Source organism: Aspergillus aculeatus, assembly GCF_001890905.1.
Source record: "Aspergillus aculeatus ATCC 16872 unplaced genomic scaffold ASPACscaffold_1, whole genome shotgun sequence".
NCBI classification, from domain to species: domain Eukaryota; kingdom Fungi; phylum Ascomycota; class Eurotiomycetes; order Eurotiales; family Aspergillaceae; genus Aspergillus; species Aspergillus aculeatus.
Window position 1 is genome coordinate 2,703,872 of NW_017962976.1, and position 18,059 is coordinate 2,721,930.

Sequence of the window (18,059 nt, forward strand, 5' to 3'; positions counted from 1 at the left end):
TGATTGGGCCCAATTCAAAGCTTTTGCCCTCAATTACTCCTCTCGTGTAGGGCACTGCTGGTCAACACCAAGAAGTAAAACGAGGCTCTGGTGAGTGCTGATCAGTCGACACCAAAGTAGGCTCGCTCCGATTAATGCTTCGAGCTGCGATACCATCGCTGGAGGAACTTTGGAATGTTCGGCTTGCTTTCTGTGGAGGACTAAACACGGGCGCCGGAGATGAAGATAGGGAACAAAAGTGGTAGGACGAAGGCTTATCGAGTCAGCAGTGGCACGAGAAGTATGGGACGTGAACAAGCCAATGCATGGTGCATCAATGTACTTTATCTGAGGATTGGTTCAAGAATACAGAATGTAACACAGGATTGGTTTCGATTGTAACCGGTTCAATTGCAGAGAACAAGGGTATCATATCAATCATGACTCATGAGCATAAATAGAAAATCGTGATTTCAGCCAGGATGCACCGTGCGACAAGCTGTGACGCAAATCATTCATCATGAGGAGAATACGAAGAGGGTATACCTCCGCGACGAGGGTAGGCCGGTGGCAGAAGATCAGGGCACATCATTCGACGGGCGCTTTCGGGAGTGCCGCTGCGATAAAGTGATGTAAAGTGTCGTTATGGCGCGAAATTCTGCTAAATCATACCATCCAAACGAAATCGTTGCTAGAATACGTCTCTTGCACGTAATAGGCTCGGAGGCAGAGTGGGCAGTTGAAATGGTCCTGTAGGTACCACTTCTCCAGGCATTCCCGATGGAAGACGTGTAAACACTTCAATTCTCGTATCTCTTGGGAGCGCTGGACGGACTCGAGGCAAACGACGCTGCAGATTGACCGAGTGAGTAACGGTGATGATGGCGGTTGCTGGGCTGACCATACCACATGAACTGTCCGTCGGCGCCCTCGGAAGGTAGCTTGGCTCGCGACCACCAATCCTCCAGGGTACGAGCTGGTGAGACAGCGTCCAGCTTACGCAACTTGTCGTGCGAGTCGCCTTTCCTGCTTTTGGCCTTGGTGGCGGGACGACGCTCGCGGCGATTGACGAAAAGGCTCAAGCTGAGCCTCATTGTTGTCTGTCAGTAATGGAGGGCAGAGGAGGGTGGGCATTGACAGGTGGGGAGGAGGGAGGGAGCACGGGAGGGAGGAAGGAAGGGAGGAAGGAAGGGAAGGGAGAGAGGGAGGAGAGGGAGGGGCACGGGGGAGGAAGTAAAAAAAGGACGGACAAAACCAACAACGTACAACAAACACATGATGACGAAGGTCACAAGTCCCAGACCTATGCCGAGAACAATGGCGAGATGGCTATACAGCGGGAATTCTGATGAATTGTCCGACCACAACCCCATCGTCCTCACCGCAGGGACTATGTGGGCGGCCGCCGGGGGTGGTGGAGGGGAAGGGAGTAGAGTATGTTTTTTTTTTCTCCGGAGGAAAGAGAGAGAAAGGGAAATGACGAGATTAAGAGAATTTCTTCAAGTGAAGCTTGCTCTTTGCATAATATATACTTTATTCTCTCTCTCTCTCTCTCTCTCTCGATCGCAATTGTGTTCACCCAGTTTGATCGTCGTCACTTGGCGGGGCTTGCGCGCGCCAACCAGGCTTTATCAGACCATCATTTAAAGTCTCAATCAGCAGATGCCGGTGGAACGGAGCAGTCCATTCATCACGGTCGGAACTGAAAGAGAAGTGGCCAGCCCAGGTCGCGAAACACGAGAATGGGGGGGGGGTAAGAAAGGAAACAAAGGAGAGGATAGATAGTTGCGAGCGAGAGACATTGCCACCACTGCCACAGTTGTACTCCAGCCGCAATCCCATCTTGAAGCTATCCCCGAACATTTTCTCTTTTTCTATGAGTATTTTATTTCCCACCCCTCATACATTCATACTTCATACACGCCTTGCCTTTGCTCACTTCATCTAATTCTGCGGAATGACCAGACGTGGCCAGATGTAACCAGATGTGGACCTCCCTCGCCTCTGATTGCCTTGTATACATTCCCTAAGAATTCTTCCCCATGCAGCTCAACCCAAGTAGAAGCTGAGGCAACCACCAAGACAGTCTAAAGCATGCTGGTGACCTTACTTTACTTAAAACTAGGTGCATACATACATACATATAGCACTGGACACACCGAGCATGATCATGATCGGAGCCGATCACTGCAGCCTTTGCCTGGAGAGTGAAACCCGTGACTGGGAGCCAGCCACGGCCCAAGGGTTCCCACTGGTCATGCCATGGAGCCATGGATGTTCGTGTCAGGTCATGCCACGACGATCCGGTCCAGTCAGATAAGGTAGTCTCGCGCAACTCCCTTTCAAGCGATCATGACGCAATCTACCTCAATTATTTCTTCTTCTCATCCAGGTCTGGAGGATGGAGGATGGTGAAAGATAACGCGACAGTACAAGAAATCACCCGGTAAGCGACTACTGACATACTGCGCAATCAATAAGAAGGCCGACTTGGCAAACCGCCACAATTAAGCACGGTAGTCCTGGTCATCGCGGCGAGGAGTACGTGCCTAACTTACTGGTTACTGATCTCGGGTCCGAGCAGCACCAATCCTGTGCCCCCATGCATCCCTCCCTTGTCGCCCGTGTCGGTCAGTGATCACCCATTTTGCGGGGAAATTAACATCGCCTCCACTCATGGCTGGGGAGCATGCGTGGTGACCACTTACAAGTGATCTGTTTCCCCACTCCAAGGATAACGGATTTCCGCGGTATCAAACGCTTTTGTTTGACAGATCACAAGTGCTGCCAAATCCCCCAACCACCCCCACTTTTTGTTCTTCTCACAGCTTCCGACTGGTTCACTGGGCTGCCAACTGATGTTGTTTGCTTCAGCTGCGAATTAAGCGGCTTTGATTGAGCGGGCTGTGTGATGTATGTATGTACACCATATACAGTACATATGGTACCGTGAGATGCCGTAATTGTGACTCTCGGTAAGGCGATTTACCGTACACAAACAACAATCTCTCGAACAACAACCATACAAATATCGCTGCGTCGCCTTATAACGATTACCGGAATAATCAGATGAGTCGCCTATATGATTATTGTTCAGGTCAAGGCTTACAGTACGTCGAAGAAGAAGCCCAGACACAGAATTGTGACCGCCTTATCACAATCTCTATACCCCGCATGGATACATACTAGAATAGCTGCGATGATACTAGTAAAATGTAGCAGAGGTTGAGATATTCCAAACAATCTAAGATAAACCATCACTATGCTCATATGGTGGAAAAGAACAAATGTCCGTCATTTCATTATGTAGAGTAGCTGATCAGAGCTATGCCCTCCAAAGATAAATCCACCTCACCTGCATTCAAATCTTCATGAGTACCACAAATGCCTCAGTCCTTGTGCTCCACATTCGTGACAGTGATACCCGTCTCCTCGGCCTTGTCGGCTTCTGCGGTCATCTTCGATTCCACATCTGCAGGCAGGTGGCCGAGAGCACGGCCTCCGAACAGGAGATCGATCTCCTCAAGAGACTTCTGTTTGGTCTCCTTGAAGACGAAGAACACGGTGGGGAACGTGACGCAAATGTCTGTTGCACGGGTTGATTAGCCAGGGTAACGGGAAAGGAAGAGCCACGTTTATAGCAGCAGCAGAGGGGGCTTCACTATAGGAAAGACTTACTGAAGGCCACAAAGATGAAGTAGAACTTCCAACCGATACTTGCCAGAGCGATGGGGGAGACTTGCGCCCACAGCGTACTGACGGTCCAGTTCCCAACAGCTGTCGCAAAAGCCGTTCCTCGCCCACGGATCTGCATCGGCATGACCTCCGCCATGTATGTCCTATCAATGCACCTGCGTTAGTGTGCTGAAACAGGTCGCGAGTGACAGAAGTACTGTAAAGTGAGGGGGCTTACCAGCTGGTGGGGCCGAATGATAGAGAGAAGAGAACGGTGACGCAAAAGATGAAGAAGACACCGCCAATGCTATATCCTCGATTGACTTCGCCAGTTTTGATCTGTGAGTTGAGAGCTGCTTCGCAGATCAGGGCAATGGTGATAGTGACCGTGCCGAAAAGCATAGGCTTCCGTCTTCCGACTCGATCAAGAAGAAAGACAATAAAGATCAAGTTGGTGATTGGGCCAACGCAATTATAAATACCAGCAACCAGCGTATTACGATTGCCGGTAATACCAAGCGTATTGTACATAATCGTCTGATAGTAGCCTATCACGTTGACCCCCGTCATCTGAGTGAAGACTTGGACAAGAGTACCGTGCCTAAGTAAAGCTCATTAGTATCAAAGTCAAGGGGGAGAGAGAAGAATCGAGTCGACGCACATCAGTCGATTCCGCCACTGGGGAACCTTGAACATGATCAACCATCCTGGAGCAGTCACGGCCTTCTCCGCCTCAATCGTGGCTCTAATCTCAGTGTGTTCCCTTTGAATCCAGTCGTCATTTGTGCCATCATAGTGAAGCTTTTTCAAGATTCTCAATGCCTCGTCATACTTCTCCTTCTCAATTAGATATCGAGGAGACTCGGGCATGAAGAACATTCCTATTGCCAACAAGAGCGCCGGAACCGCTTGGAATGCCAATGGGAAACGCCATTGAAACTCGCTCGTGTCAGGCGCGTGGAGAGATCCGTAGCCGACCCATCTGAGAGCTAGGTCAGTTACGCCTTCTAATGAACAACCGAGCACCTGGAAGTACTTACGTGCTGACGATGAAACCCACTCCAATCATTTGCTGTGCCAGACCGACAATCAAACCACGGGAGCGTGGATGGGCGACCTCAGCTTGGTATACTGGAACGGACATGGACATCAGGCCAACCGCCCATCCAGCAAAGATACGGCCGACCAAGATCATAGACAGGTTCTGAGCTGCGGACTGTAAAATGGCGCCGATGAGACAGATAAAGGCTCCCATCTGGATAGTGAATTTGCGCCCAAAACGGTCCATCGTAAGGCCACCCTGGAGGGCGCCAACAGCGGCTATATCGCCTTATGTTAGCCAAGCGCAGGATGAGAGAACTGAATGGCAACACAGGGCCACAAACTGAGTAGTGATAGAAAGAAGCCAGAGAACATACCTCCCCCCGAGAATGTACTATTGATCGCTCCGATGATAGCTGATGTCTGAGTAGTATTGAAGAAGTTCAAAAAGTTCTTCGATTCAATTACATCAGTCATGACACCACTGTCATAACCAAACAAGAAAGACCCTGTTGCCGCAAAGGCAGCCAGGGAGATGGTGAAAAATCGTCCCATGTTGGCGAAAGTGAAGGGAAAAAGTTGGTGGGGGCTTATTCCATGCGACGGGTGCAAAGCAAAAAAAAAAAGCAACCGGAGGGGAAAGGTAGGCGACATTGTCTATATAGAGTCCATGTGCGCCCAACCCCGTCTGGAATGGATATTATCCTTGACTAGCTCCATTGTCATGGGCTGACAGACTGGACAAAACCGCACAGTGGCGCGGGACAAAAGCTTGCAGTTGTCCTTGAAAATCCGGGGACGGTTGACCAGACTGCCAATAGACCTCACGCCGTCTTCCTGATCTTGAATTAGTGGCTGATTCAATTGGCGAGAGTTCCACTAGGCGAGTATAGCGCTTGCAAGCAAGAGAAGAGCCAGTCTGTGTGCATTGACAATTCGTTGGCTGACATGTGGGGGGCTCGGCCAGGGCAGGGACAAATGTTGCCTCAGTGACAGGCTGGGGAGAGATTCACTATTAATTAAACCCCGCAGAAGCCAATAGGGTAAATGAAATTCACTTCCCTCTGGCTAAATGCCTCCTCACACGCCACTGTTGGCCTTGTTCGCTCCGGGGTAGCGGCCCAGTCCACCGAGGCACGGTGGCACACAGATGTGCACCTGCCCACCCGACAGGTCAATTGTGTTCTAGACCTGTTTGCCTGTCTGAGTTTAGACTAGATCTGCGATCTCGTTCACTGCCCAGACCGTGGAGAGGCAAAGTCGACAGGCAGCGTGGTGAAGGGAAGAGATGCGTCGCAGGTATGAATAGCAAATCCTAAACCCGGCTGATTTCCGCGTGCTAATCACTCAGGTGACTCCTCACTCCTGATCTAGCGTCGCTCCCAATTATAACAGCTCGACTTTTGCCATGGATGAGGTTATCCATCGACCACGTGGTGTTTGCACAACAGTGTCGCAAACGCATGAATTGAGCCAAGATGAGCCTAAATGCATGAGAAATAGACATCGGACCCAACGAATCGTATTAAGAACCATCTGAAAATTAGCCGAGACTGACACTCCTACACGGTTTCTAAATGAATTTTGAAATCCGCTGATCAAGTCTGGTTAACACTTGTCGCGGAGAGACGATGACTGCGCACCTCGATTGATGGAAATGCCCCCAGCCGAGCCTGCAGCCATGCAGCCATTTGCACCAATCCCCGCCGGAGAAGTCTTGACGGGCTTTCCCATATTAGGTAAGGTACCTTATTGTCGCGGACCAGGGTCTGATAAATGAGAGTCTAACCAGTTTAGGATACTGTCATTTCCCTCCAGGTCCTTTCAACACGTTCCCGGCTATTAACAGTCTCGTATTCTGGGCTACTAACGATCATAGCGATCGGAAGCGAACCTAATTGCGTCAAGCTAGGTGCATGGAGACCGTATCACGGTACGATGGTGATGGTGTGCGTTGAATGTCAATTTGTTGACGGTCAGGACTCAACTACAACATCTACTTTTGCGGACAGCTTAAATCGGCACAGATAATGACTTCACCTGGTATCAGACAAGCCTCTTTCGCAGAGATAATGTGCTTTATACTCATATATGACGGCCTGCGTAGCTTCCCTACATCGTAGATGCGCTAGCAGGTATCAACCCAGTTGCTTGGTAACCTTTCCGTTAGCCGGTTTTCGAAGCGCAGGGGATTACTTGCGCCGTGTTGCCGTGATACTGTCAAGTCGAGTGGAAACCACCCAATGACATACAGACTGGCCGTAGTCAGAACAGCGACAGACCTCTAATCCATGAGAATCGATCTCAGGCAGATCGTCCAGACGCATATTATCCGTTCAACCGAGCCGTATCTGGCATATTTGGTCCGATCTAATCAGATAAGCAACAAAGATTTTTCCGGATGGACTACAGGGATTGACGTCATCGAGAGAGTAATCCTTGCCTGCTCAGTCATATTGTATCAAAAGATACTGGCAATAAGGTCACATCACCGAGAAAATGTTTCGAGCGCAATCAGAACAGTGAGCGAGTACCTGCCCGATGGACAGAAGGGAACATGGTGTGTCAATTGACTCTGCTCCTGGTTTCCAACTAAATTGCCGACCCCGATCCGGACCAGTCTGGTTCCACCAAGGTCTCTTCCCCGCCAAAGGCCAGCCACGACCATCACAACAATCCTACCTAGCTTCTGGAAACTCTCACCCAATACACAAAAACAATCCTGTATACTCAACGGAAGCTGCGCTTGTCTTAATCCAATTAAAGATGGTATCTACAGGTCGATCAAGTACCGTTCCTCCGCCTTCAACTTCATCACCCGCTCATTCAGACTCTTTCATACGACCTAGGCAGCCAAGCCTTGACCTGGAACGCGATATTCTATCCACGCGTGGCCAGCGCCTTGCGGGCTTGATACGGCGGCGCTCCTTATCACTTTATGACTCCGACGGCTTTGACGAGAGCGACCGATGGGATGAGTCAATTGCTCCCCGAGAGCGTATGGACCGACCTGCCTTCGAACGCGCGAAGCGATTGATTGGTGACAGAAGCCCCTTTTATCGATGGTACGCTTTAGCTTTCAAGAACACAGTTGAAACGCTGACAGTGATCCCAAAGGCAATCTTTCTACCGCCATCCAGCCACTTTGCAAGGCTTGCCGAAGCCGCTGTAAGTAGCCCCTCCTGCATCTAACGTCTATGGTTGGCGGTTGCTGAGCATTCTCCAAGACGACAATACTACGAACGCAACAATGACCTCATCTCCCAATACGTTTACATCGACCGATTGCTGGACTCGTCCTTGCCCCACCGCTTGATAGTCGATTACCATAAACCTCGCGGCTTGTTGGGACCGACTTCTGCATATACCAACAATGGCAGCAGCACACGGGAATCCGAGCTGAACACCGTTCCTGACAATGGTTTGGATTCTAGTAATGATACAGCTAAAATCAAACGAACCCCACGCAATCTTTATCGCATTCCCAATGAAGGCACCCCTCTTCTATCACCACCGCTGGAAGAGAATGTGTCAGCACGGCCTGATATCATGCCCAAGCACGACGAGTATGTGGAAAGCGGAGATAGAATAGTCACCATTGCCATCTATGTCAACTTCATCGCCAACATAATACTATTGGCTGCCAAAATCGTCGTCATGTCAATGACAAGCTCCCTCTCAGTGCTTGCCAGCTTAGTTGACGCAGCCTTGGACTTCCTCAGCACTGCCATTGTTTGGATGACCACCAGTTTAATCAACCGACAGGACCGCTACCGGTATCCTATCAGTCGACGCCGGTTGGAGCCACTGAGTGTTCTCGTTTTCGCAGTCGTTATGATGACATCTTTCGTTCAAGTGGCACTGACATCTTTGAGTCGGTTGATATCGTCAAACCACTCTGTGGTAGAGCTCACGCTACCGTCTATCGCAGTCATGGCCAGTACGGTGGTTATCAAGCTGATTTGCTGGTTTTGGTGCCGGTTGATCAAGAACTCAAGTGTCCAGGCTCTGGCGCAAGACGCCATGACAGACGTAGTTTTCAACCTAGCGAGCATCTTATTCCCTCTAGGTGAGTTTGACCGACCTATTATTCATGTACATCGACCCTACTGACCACTAATCAAGTTGGCTCATTTACCAATACTTGGTTCATTGATCCCCTCGGCGGTTTGCTCCTCTCCTTATATGTTATCTGGAATTGGAGTGGCACGGCCAGCGAGCATATCGGCCACCTTACCGGCGCCGCTGCATCCCCGAAAGATCACAGCATCTTTCTTTATATGACCATGCGTTTCTCCAAGGCTATCTTGAAGATTCAGGACTTGAAAGCATATTACGCTGGTGACAAGCTTAATGTCGAGATTGATATCGTGCTCGAGCCCAAAACGAGATTGCAGGATAGCCACGACGTGGGGGAAAGCCTGCAGTACATGATTGAGAGCGTTCCGACCGTGGATCGAGCTTTCGTTCATCTGGATTATGACCCGTGGAACATCCCCAGTCATATGAACCAGCAAGAGGCATAGATACCTGTTTAGGATAACATGTAAACAACCCGACCGGCATATTCTATCGTCCAGACGGATATGAATGAATCGAGTCTGTTCATCGGGTTGGCTGAGTGTATTTATCTATTGGAGTTGTCTAGAACTGGAATTGAATAAGAGTATCCTGTTGGTTTGCTGCAGATGACCTGTCAGATTCCGCCCATCAGATAAGGATAATCAAGGGGCGGATGCCCTCCGACTACCGCAGCGTGTCGCACAAGGTGACACAAGGTCGCAACAGACGCAGGATCCCGTGATGTCCCAACCATGCCTATTGTGGAATGTTGATTGTTATCCATGATCGCGTGGTGATTTACTCCGCTCCGTCGTTACACCCCAAGCTTACGGGGGCGATTGCATCACGCGCCGTGATTGTGCGCGGAGGCGAGGGAAGAATGATAAGACAAGGCTAGACATGCCCTTCCATATGATCGCCAAGTGTCATTTATGGTATGTATCAATCAAGCTCAATGTAAGAATAAGATCACGATTAAAATGGTGACTGTATGTAAAAAAGAACAAAGGAACAAAGGGACCAAACGCCTCGTGGTGAGCGGAAGTGGGTCAGCCGCGGGCGGCGCGAAGGAGTAAGAGGCAGAGTGAGTGGAGAGGGAGCGGAAAACGGGGGCGGCCTGGCCATACAGTAACAGAAAACCAACTTTACTTACCACGCCTCCGCCCGCGTCACACATCGCGACGCGATTAGATCAAGCAAAGCGTCTTTTCCGTCGTGCTCTCAATTTGAGGCACTGCACGTTTTCCCACCACCTCAACCCAGACAGACACTTTCGACTATCAATTCCTCTTCCTTCCCCTTCAATTCGCTCACTTGGGTCTTCACCTGGGTCTAATTCTTCCGCTTGTATCTTTCGTTCTTTTCCTATTTCTTTTCTTATTTATCTTCTTTCCCTCGAATACCGCCTATGCCGTCATCTTAATCCTCCGCGCTGCTGCCCAACATGTCTGATCTGGAGCACGCTGCTGAGCCAACGTGCTCGTCCTCGCCGCCGTCTGCTCAAACTTGGGATGCTACACCGATTAATTATGCCTTTCTGGTACACTCTCAGAAAACATTGACCCAGAATCTCCCGCCGCGGGTGGACAACAAATTGCTGGCACGGCAAAAGCGGCGCCGCACAAGGTATGCATGGGAACCGCCCTGGTCGTGAACCACGACTACACCTTAACTCCGAATAGCTTTCCAATGTTCTTGTACAACTGCTAATTGTCATGAATGTATAGCCCAGAAGATCACGCAATCCTCGAGGCAGAATATCAACGAAACCCCAAGCCAGACAAGACGGCCCGAGCTAGTATAGTCAGCCGCGTCTCATTGGGCGAAAAGGAAGTGCAGGTATGACGCGGAAGAACAATACTCGTACTTTGTATCCTCCAGCTTTCTAATCACCATATCGACGCGTTTTTCAGATCTGGTTCCAGAATCGCCGTCAAAATGACCGTCGCAAGTCCAAGCCTCTTCAACCACACGAGCTTCTCGCGCCTCGATCATCCGCGTCCGACGCGTCGAAACATGCCGCCAGTGACGATAGCCTCTCTTCGGAAATGGTGCCTTCTAGCAGTCTCGAACAACCTGAGGAGATTGGACAGGAGGGGATCCCGTTAACACAATCATCGGACAACTCCTGCGAGTCTGATGAAGCACTTGAGGATAAGGGTGGCCTAGAACAACCGGCTTTCAGCTCTCAAACAAGCTTGGCTACGTCCGTAGCGCCAGAAGGTTCGCGACCAGTATCGAAAGAGGCGACTGCGGCGCCAGAGTCAACTCAGACACAAGATGTTCCAACATTCGATGAGTCGCAACAGACCATGGTGAAAAGGAAACGATCGGTCACGGAGGTTCAATGTGACAAGCCGTTTGTGCAGGGTGCGTCGACACCGAGCCAATTCCACGATATTCAGTCACCGCCTTCGCTGCGGCTATCGCTCTCTTTCGATGGGGAAGCCATGGTCCGGAAAGAAGGCGAGTTCACACCCTCGCCTCCGAAAGGACGGAATGCTCTTCGCATCGCAATGTCGTCCGACGGGAAAGCTGTGATCAGAGCTGATGGCGAGCCCTCTCCGTCGAGGAATCGTATCTCCATGTTCTCGGCCCGGAAGCCTCCGTTCACAGGACTTCGCAGGAGCAGTAGTGCGGTGGCTTTCAGCACCCCGCGAGCCGGCAGCACGGATGCAGAGAGGATGTTTGGAAGATCCAGAGATCCCAGAAACTGGGAGGCCTTTTTCGATACCGATGCGAGAAGTGCCCTTTGCACGCCAATGAGCTCACAAAGTGCTCCAGGTGCTGGCTCTCCTGGGCTCTTCCGATCCCGGAGTCAGCGTTCCTTGACCAGAAGTCTGTCAGCAAAGCACAACATGTCTCTGCCGATGAAATCAGCAGACTATCTTAATACCCCGGTTCCGAAACCCAACAGCGAGAAGAGACGGAAGATCTCTCGCACTGTCTCGTCACTGGGTCGATTAGAGTCTGATCACAAGTTGTCTTACGCGGGATCCAACCTGAAAGCCTATATGGAAGCGGTGAAAGACGGGGAAGTCGACTTGCAGTGCGGTGATTCAGATAAAGAAAACTGGATCCCCGGGACGAGAGTTTCCCACAATCGCCGTCGGGTTGCATCTCATCACAATCCTCGACGTTCAGTGCTCAAGGACACTAGCGGAAGGGACGGCAAACCCCATAAGATCGTCAATCCAGCTGGCAGATATGCTCGAGGTTCTCAACAATCACAGCACAGAGCGAACATGTCCATCGGCAAGGACGTGCCGGAATTGGACCCAGAGGTGTCCGCTTTCATGAGTGGGGGAGGCGGCGCTAGTCAGGAGGAGGACCTTGACTGCATCCAGGGACTATTATCCCTGAGCCAAGGTGCTTGGAGATGAGCACTACTGTCTTCTCATCTCTATAATGACCTCATCTTTCTTATCTCTTTTCTATTCTCTTTTGTCTCATATCCCTCTTCCTTGAGTAGATTCCTGTTGGAGATTACAAGCCAGCAAGCGTTGTTTGCCTGTATGAATCGGAGTGATGGTCAACTTGTAATGATTGGATTGTGATTGCTATTTGCACTGCTTGTTTTATTCCTTCCAGGCAAATGCAATCAAGGGCTCTTTTTGTTTGGCGATGACAATCCTGTCTTGAGTGACAGTGATATCCCGTGCTGTTATCAGCCTAATACCTCCCAAAATAACAATAGCATATGATCAAGGATGTTTGAGCTTGGGTGATAGGTTGTAGATTCCGGCATAGCGTGCGGGGAATGATAAGCGAAGCGCAGAACTCAGCGATAGCTACCTGGATAGCTTAGACTAGCTGTCTGCAGGATCGGGATAAAGGGAGAAAGAGGAAGGGCGGGTCCGAGAGTGGGAGCGGGGAGGGCAAACAGACAGGTAGGGCTCAATGCACGTGGCTGCCGCCTGCTGACATATAACCGCTCTGTCTCGCCAGCGGCGAAGGAAAGACCCATGGTACAACTTAAATACCAGTTACCAGTTAGTGTACAGTATTGTTACGCCTCTTCCTCGCCACCATTCGACTGACTGATGTCTATCAGCTTACCCTGGGTGCTGCGTAATTGGAAAAGCGAAGTCATTCACAAGTCGGTAGGTCCAAGCAGTCTGCTTCTGCACTCTCACGTCCTCTTTTGCTTGTGATCAGTTGTCCGGGTGGTCTAGGCAGTTGCGCTGCATTATGCAAGTATGTAATATCTGCATGCTTGTGGGCCTCTAGACCTCGAGGAGTCTGTCGTCTGTCGTGAAATGACGACTATAGCTGGAGAAATGGATTTGCTCAATGCGTCATTGGATGATATCATTTATCATTTCTTGGAGTCATTCCCTGGCTCATTGTGACCCGCCGTGAAGAATGTTAAATGACAGCTATGTTATACATGTCACAACACATCAATGCCGAATCCAGCTAATGACACATAGTCCAGCCTACGAATCCAGTATACAACCAATACCAGAGACGTACAATCATTGCTACGGTCGGTCCGAGGCATGCCCTATCTGTCAAGAACCGTGGCCGAGGGCCACAAGCCAAGAGTGGCTGTTATCGGAGCGGGCTTCGCAGGCTTGCGATGCGCAGATATCCTCATCCAGAACGGCGCCCAGGTCGTTCTCTTTGAAGCGAGAGATAGACTCGGTGGAAGGGTACGTAGACGACAGATGAACCACTGTCACTTGTCGAGAATTATTTGCTTACCCAGATGTCAAAATAGGTACATCAGAGCAAGATCCATGATCATTTGGTTGACATGTAAGCTTCCGTCGCATGCTGATCTTGCTCTTGTTTTTCACGTTGTGCTCATATCAAGCAGGGGCCCTAATTGGATCCATGGCACCGGAAAGAACCCGATAGTCAGCATTGCTGAAGCAACAAACACCGCCGTTGAGGACTTCGAAGGAAACCAGGCTCTTATAGCTCCCGATGGGACCCCAATCAGCGACGATGTCGCTGAGAAGGTCTCGGACGTCCTGTGGACAATCATCGCCAAGGCATTTGAGTACAGCAACACCTACAAAGAGACAATACCTGCCGATCGGAGCTTGCTTGACTACATCAAGGAACAAGTGGCGCAGACCGACCTCAGCGAGGAAGAAAAGGAGCTGTGCGTGGAATCTAGCAAGATGTGGGGTGCCTATGTTGGTGACCCCATCGAAAGGCAGAGTCTGAAGTTCTTTTGCCTCGAAGAATGTATAGACGGAAGTGAGCATTCTCCTACAAGGTTCCTATCCCAATCACGTCTTCAGTTACTGATCACCCTGTCCGCAGACAACTACTTTGTGGCATCTACATATACACGGATCTTAGAACATGTCTCCAAGACTGCATGCCAACACGCGGATATCCGCCTCAACCAACCGATTATCAAGATCGAGTCCTCAGTTCGCGTTGACACCACTGCCATGCCATCATCCAGCACACAAGTGACCCTAACAACAGCTTCAGGGGAAACCTCCAATTACGACGAAGTAGTCGTCACCTGCCCCCTAGGCTGGCTCAAGCGCAACAAAGACGCGTTTACCCCATCCATACCCGCGCGCCTCAGCCAAGCCATCGACAGCATCTCCTACGGCCGCCTCGAGAAAGTATACATCACCTTCCCTCGCGCCTTCTGGCACACCTCCAACCCTGCATCATCATCGTCACCTTCACCCAGCACCAGCACCAGAACCAGTACCACCGTCCCAAAACCCACCCCCACCCCGACCTACAGATCCTACCAAACCCCGACCTTCGCTCAATTCCTCAACCCAAGCTACTCAACCACCCACCCCCCGGAAATCCACTGGAACCAAGAATGCATCTCGCTCGCCGCCCTTTCCTCCCGGCAAACCGCTCACCCGACCCTCCTCTTCTACACCTTCGGCCCCAGCGCCACGCACATCGTCTCCCAGATCGCACACCTCCCTCCGACCTCTCCGGAATACTACCGACAACTCCACGAAATCTTCCACCCCTTCTTCGCCCGCCTGCACAACTACTCCCCAACCGCGCCGGAGTGCCAGCCGCTCGCCTACCTGGCCACGACGTGGCAGACGGACCCCTACGCGGGCCACGGCTCGTACTGCAACTTCCAGGTCGGGTTGCAGCGCGGGGACCGCGATATCGAGGTGCTGCGGGCAGGCATGGGCGCCGACCGCGGCGTGTGGTTTGCCGGCGAGCATACGGCGCCGTTCGTGGCGCTGGGGACGACCACCGGCGCGTACTGGAGTGGGGAGCGCGCCGCGGCGGGGATCTGTGAGCTTTATGGACTGGGGAAGGTCGGGTTGGGGGTCGGGGGCATGAGGGATGATTCTTTGCCGTCGGCTGGGGGGGTGGTTGTTGGTCGTGAGGATTTGGGCGTTGTTGGTGGGGCTTGATTGGATTGGCTTTTTGGGTTTGGTTTGTGGGAGAAGGGATGTTTTGTTCTTTTGGGTCTTTTTTTTTGGTTTTTGGTTGGTCATGTTTTCTGCAGAAACAGAGAGAGTTTGACAGATATAGCTTAGCTGATATACAAGGCACACAAGAGCGAACTACACTGTTTGAGGTATGTATGATTGGCAGTATAGCAGAGCCACAGTTATGTACACCTTCACCGGTCAATCCTTGGCAACCATGGTACAGCAAAAGTAATAACGACAAGAGCCAAGCCCACAAGGCTGATAGAACATGAACAAGAACGAGTGAGAAACAGGAGGGGAATCACAGGTTGGTAGGTCAATCTCGCTCGAAAAAAAATAGAGGAGAGAAAAAAGAAACGACAGCTAATAGGAAGCAAGAGTGAAAGAACAGGAACGCATAAACCCCAGAGACTAAATCCGCCCAGGGCATCATTTGAAGTGACCATGCGCCAATATGCTGCCTTCCACGACTAGAGTATCAACGAGCCTGCGTGATCCTCAAGACTCCGCTCTTCCCTCCTCGGCAAAATTCGAAGCACAAAAACACCGCACGTGCTAGAAAGAGGACGGAAGAGATGGGGGTATCCCTCGATTGAGCGCCGAATTGAATGAAAGGATGAGAAATGTGTGTTCGATAAGGTTCAATAAGGTCGGCTCGGGCGGTTTGTGGTTCTTGACGCCCGGCGAGAGCCGTTGTCCATTGCAAGAAGGATCGTGGTTCCTGATAGTAGTTGTGTCGGATTCATTTGACTCCTCAATCTTCCCAGATGGTCTCCAAATCCAGGTCTTGACGACGTTCCGCTCCACAAACACTCCAGCGCTTCCGCTTATCGGCCCGCACCCCGTATCCACCAGATGAAACGCGCGTGTTCATGAAAGGGCTCGAGGGACCCGAAGCATCGGAAGTTCCACGCCGTCGATTCGTATTGGTGGCCTCTTCCGCTTCATCGGCTTTATCGGCAGCAGCTTTCAATGCTGCGATCCTGTCCGCCTCTATGGCTGCTGCTTCCGCATCGGGAATATCCGGAATGGTTTCCAGCGAGGAGATGCTCGGGCTGCGAGATCGGAGACTGGTAGGAGTCGAGGGAATAGATGAAGTAGAAGAAGCAGAGTAGCCTGGAAAGGTCTCATTGAATCGCGAACTGAGTACGCCAGGAGATGAGTGCGAGGGAGACGGGCTGCCCATAACCGAACCAGGCGACGATGGCGGATGGAAACTCAAAGGAGACGAGGGACGTCGACGATTGACGCGAGGAAGTGTGTGCGGGAGTACAGGCGATGTAGGGTGCCAGTCGGCCTTGGAAGGAGACGTAACCATCCTGGTGTCCAACTCCGCGTTCTCAGAGATGGTCTGGGAGACGTTCAGGGGCACCATTCTCGAGTCGGACGATTCCCCCGTGTTCACCTGCAGCGGCAGATAACGCCTAGCTGAATTATCGCCAGCGTTGGCAGAGCCCACGCGACCATTGACGAAGATATACCTGCCCCGCGAGTCCAGCCCGGGGGAAGAGTGGGCGCGCGTCATTGGAGGGACGCCTGGAACCTCGATCATCGATCGTGAGCGGACGTGGGAGCGGTTGAAAGAAGCACGACTCGGGGTTTGGGCAGGCGAATCAGGCGTGAGAGACAAGGTGATCGTGACGTGATCACTGCTTTCTGGCTCCCTGGTATGCTCGACGGTAGAGCCGGACGAGGTCGAGTCAACCGAACCTGCCGAGTCCATAGAGCTTGGGGGTAACATAATACCCTCTGGGGCTGGGTGAGACGCTTCCATATCCGTCTGCGAACCAAAGTTGGGCTAACTGGACCTCATGCTGGTGTGCGAGAGAAAAATTTGAAAGGGTGCTCTGCCGGGCGCAGAACCAGGATTTTGGGGTGAGGAGGGTGAGGCGTGTGGTTGGAGCGGAGTAGTTGTGAAATAGGAAGTTAGTAGTACTCCGTAGATATACGGGCTTGGGGGGGTTGAATTTTTGCCCGAGCAAAGCGGAGAGGAGTTATTTAGTAGGGAAAGTTCCCCCCCTTTTTTTTTCGATTTTCTTTTCTTTTAAGGCTGGACTATTTTGCGCACAAGCAATAGAACCCCCCTTCTTTATTCTGCGTACGATCTTGTTCTTTTTGTTTTGCCCCTCCCTTTGTCCCTGCACTTTTTGACCCTTCTCAAGAACAGAAGTGAGTAACAGGGTCGGAGTGGTGACGAAGGATGAGTAGGGAGGTAACGTTAGTAGATAGTAACTATCTAAACTAATTTATCTAAGAGTGGTGAGGTCAGCTCAACCACCAAAAACCAAAGAACCAACGCGCGGTCGGGGAAACCACGAGTCCTGCTCGGGGCCCACCCGCACACCGCCTTCTCCTTTGGCTTCTGTCAATTCTGTCAATTGTCAACTACACCCACTGCCAGTGGGGACGTGGACTTTCTCCTCAGACCCCTTCTCCTGCTGCTGTAAGAACTACTACTCAAATAAAGAGATACAACCACAACGGTATCACTCTCCAAATTCACTGATGGCCTTCAGCCGGTGCAGTTGCCTCCTCGACTCATCATATCGACTGACTAAGTACGATGACCGAGGTATCTAGCTGCTATCCGGACCCTGACGGGTTCTCGCTTCCCCTCTCCCGCCACAAATTGCCTGTCTGATGTCCGATAAGCGTGGCTTGAGGATTTGATACAGCTTGGCAAACGCAGCATCTTCACGCAGCATCTTCCTTCCGCCTGTATCACCCTTCCTAGTCGCTTCGATTTCATTACCTTAGTTGAGAGAACAGGGAACCGAATCATTCGGCGCAAACTTTCTTTCACACTCTGTCATTACTTGCGATGTTTCATTCCAAACTGATAATGCGCACCCCGCACCTTATCGCGGTGGATCCTACTCACACATTCCACGGCAAAAGAGGGGAAGCCTCAGC

General features: G+C 51.2%; 6 protein-coding genes across 6 annotated transcripts; 3 read left to right on the forward strand and 3 right to left on the reverse strand.

Moving 5' to 3' along the window:
• Positions 1-645: 645 nt before the first annotated feature.
• On the reverse strand, positions 646-1,352 carry ASPACDRAFT_49358 (putative RING finger domain protein; the record flags this gene model as incomplete). Its single annotated transcript, XM_020202236.1, has 3 exons — positions 646-829; positions 886-1,062; positions 1,246-1,352. The coding sequence occupies 3 exons, from the start codon at positions 1,350-1,352 to the stop codon at positions 646-648; spliced, it is 468 nt and encodes a 155-aa protein (XP_020061416.1).
• Positions 1,353-3,368: 2,016 nt separating this feature from the next.
• ASPACDRAFT_21324 (sugar porter family MFS transporter) lies at positions 3,369-5,250 on the reverse strand (the record flags this gene model as incomplete). Its single annotated transcript, XM_020199015.1, has 6 exons — positions 3,369-3,565; positions 3,658-3,818; positions 3,893-4,255; positions 4,316-4,636; positions 4,695-4,974; positions 5,073-5,250. 6 exons carry the CDS (start codon positions 5,248-5,250, stop codon positions 3,369-3,371), a joined length of 1,500 nt encoding a protein of 499 aa, XP_020061417.1.
• A 2,099-nt stretch (positions 5,251-7,349) lies between these two features.
• Positions 7,350-9,386, forward strand: ASPACDRAFT_110243 (cation diffusion facilitator family transporter). The gene is made up of 4 exons (XM_020195463.1): positions 7,350-7,760; positions 7,813-7,863; positions 7,923-8,764; positions 8,821-9,386. The coding sequence occupies exons 1-4, from the start codon at positions 7,462-7,464 to the stop codon at positions 9,219-9,221; spliced, it is 1,593 nt and encodes a 530-aa protein (XP_020061418.1). The 5' UTR covers positions 7,350-7,461; the 3' UTR covers positions 9,222-9,386.
• A 696-nt stretch (positions 9,387-10,082) lies between these two features.
• ASPACDRAFT_74608 (homeobox domain-containing protein) lies at positions 10,083-12,368 on the forward strand. The gene is made up of 3 exons (XM_020204256.1): positions 10,083-10,383; positions 10,485-10,596; positions 10,671-12,368. Exons 1-3 carry the CDS (start codon positions 10,202-10,204, stop codon positions 12,138-12,140), a joined length of 1,764 nt encoding a protein of 587 aa, XP_020061419.1. The 5' UTR covers positions 10,083-10,201; the 3' UTR covers positions 12,141-12,368.
• An 891-nt stretch (positions 12,369-13,259) lies between these two features.
• ASPACDRAFT_38651 (flavin monoamine oxidase family protein) lies at positions 13,260-15,125 on the forward strand (the record flags this gene model as incomplete). Its single annotated transcript, XM_020200480.1, has 4 exons — positions 13,260-13,412; positions 13,481-13,518; positions 13,580-13,968; positions 14,035-15,125. 4 exons carry the CDS (start codon positions 13,260-13,262, stop codon positions 15,123-15,125), a joined length of 1,671 nt encoding a protein of 556 aa, XP_020061420.1.
• Positions 15,126-15,443: 318 nt separating this feature from the next.
• Positions 15,444-16,954, reverse strand: ASPACDRAFT_74609 (uncharacterized protein). The gene has a single exon (XM_020204257.1). It carries the CDS (start codon positions 16,918-16,920, stop codon positions 15,901-15,903), a length of 1,020 nt encoding a protein of 339 aa, XP_020061421.1. The 5' UTR covers positions 16,921-16,954; the 3' UTR covers positions 15,444-15,900.
• Positions 16,955-18,059: the final 1,105 nt, after the last annotated feature.

What these genes read in the sequence shown, in the direction of transcription:
- ASPACDRAFT_110243 (XM_020195463.1), top strand. Translation starts at nt 7,462, where the DNA reads ATGGTATCTACAGGTCGATCAAGTACCGTTCCTCCGCCTTCAACTTCA. An exon ending in AGAAGCCCCTTTTATCGATG is followed by an intron (nt 7,761 to 7,812) that starts GTACGCTTTAGC and finishes GTGATCCCAAAG; the next exon opens with GCAATCTTTCTACCGCCATC. An exon ending in GAGCATCTTATTCCCTCTAG is followed by an intron (nt 8,765 to 8,820) that starts GTGAGTTTGACC and finishes CCACTAATCAAG; the next exon opens with TTGGCTCATTTACCAATACT.
- ASPACDRAFT_74608 (XM_020204256.1), top strand. Translation starts at nt 10,202, where the DNA reads ATGTCTGATCTGGAGCACGCTGCTGAGCCAACGTGCTCGTCCTCGCCG. An exon ending in CAAAAGCGGCGCCGCACAAG is followed by an intron (nt 10,384 to 10,484) that starts GTATGCATGGGA and finishes ATGAATGTATAG; the next exon opens with CCCAGAAGATCACGCAATCC. An exon ending in TGGGCGAAAAGGAAGTGCAG is followed by an intron (nt 10,597 to 10,670) that starts GTATGACGCGGA and finishes CGCGTTTTTCAG; the next exon opens with ATCTGGTTCCAGAATCGCCG.
- ASPACDRAFT_74609 (XM_020204257.1), bottom strand. Translation starts at nt 16,920, where the DNA reads ATGGAAGCGTCTCACCCAGCCCCAGAGGGTATTATGTTACCCCCAAGC.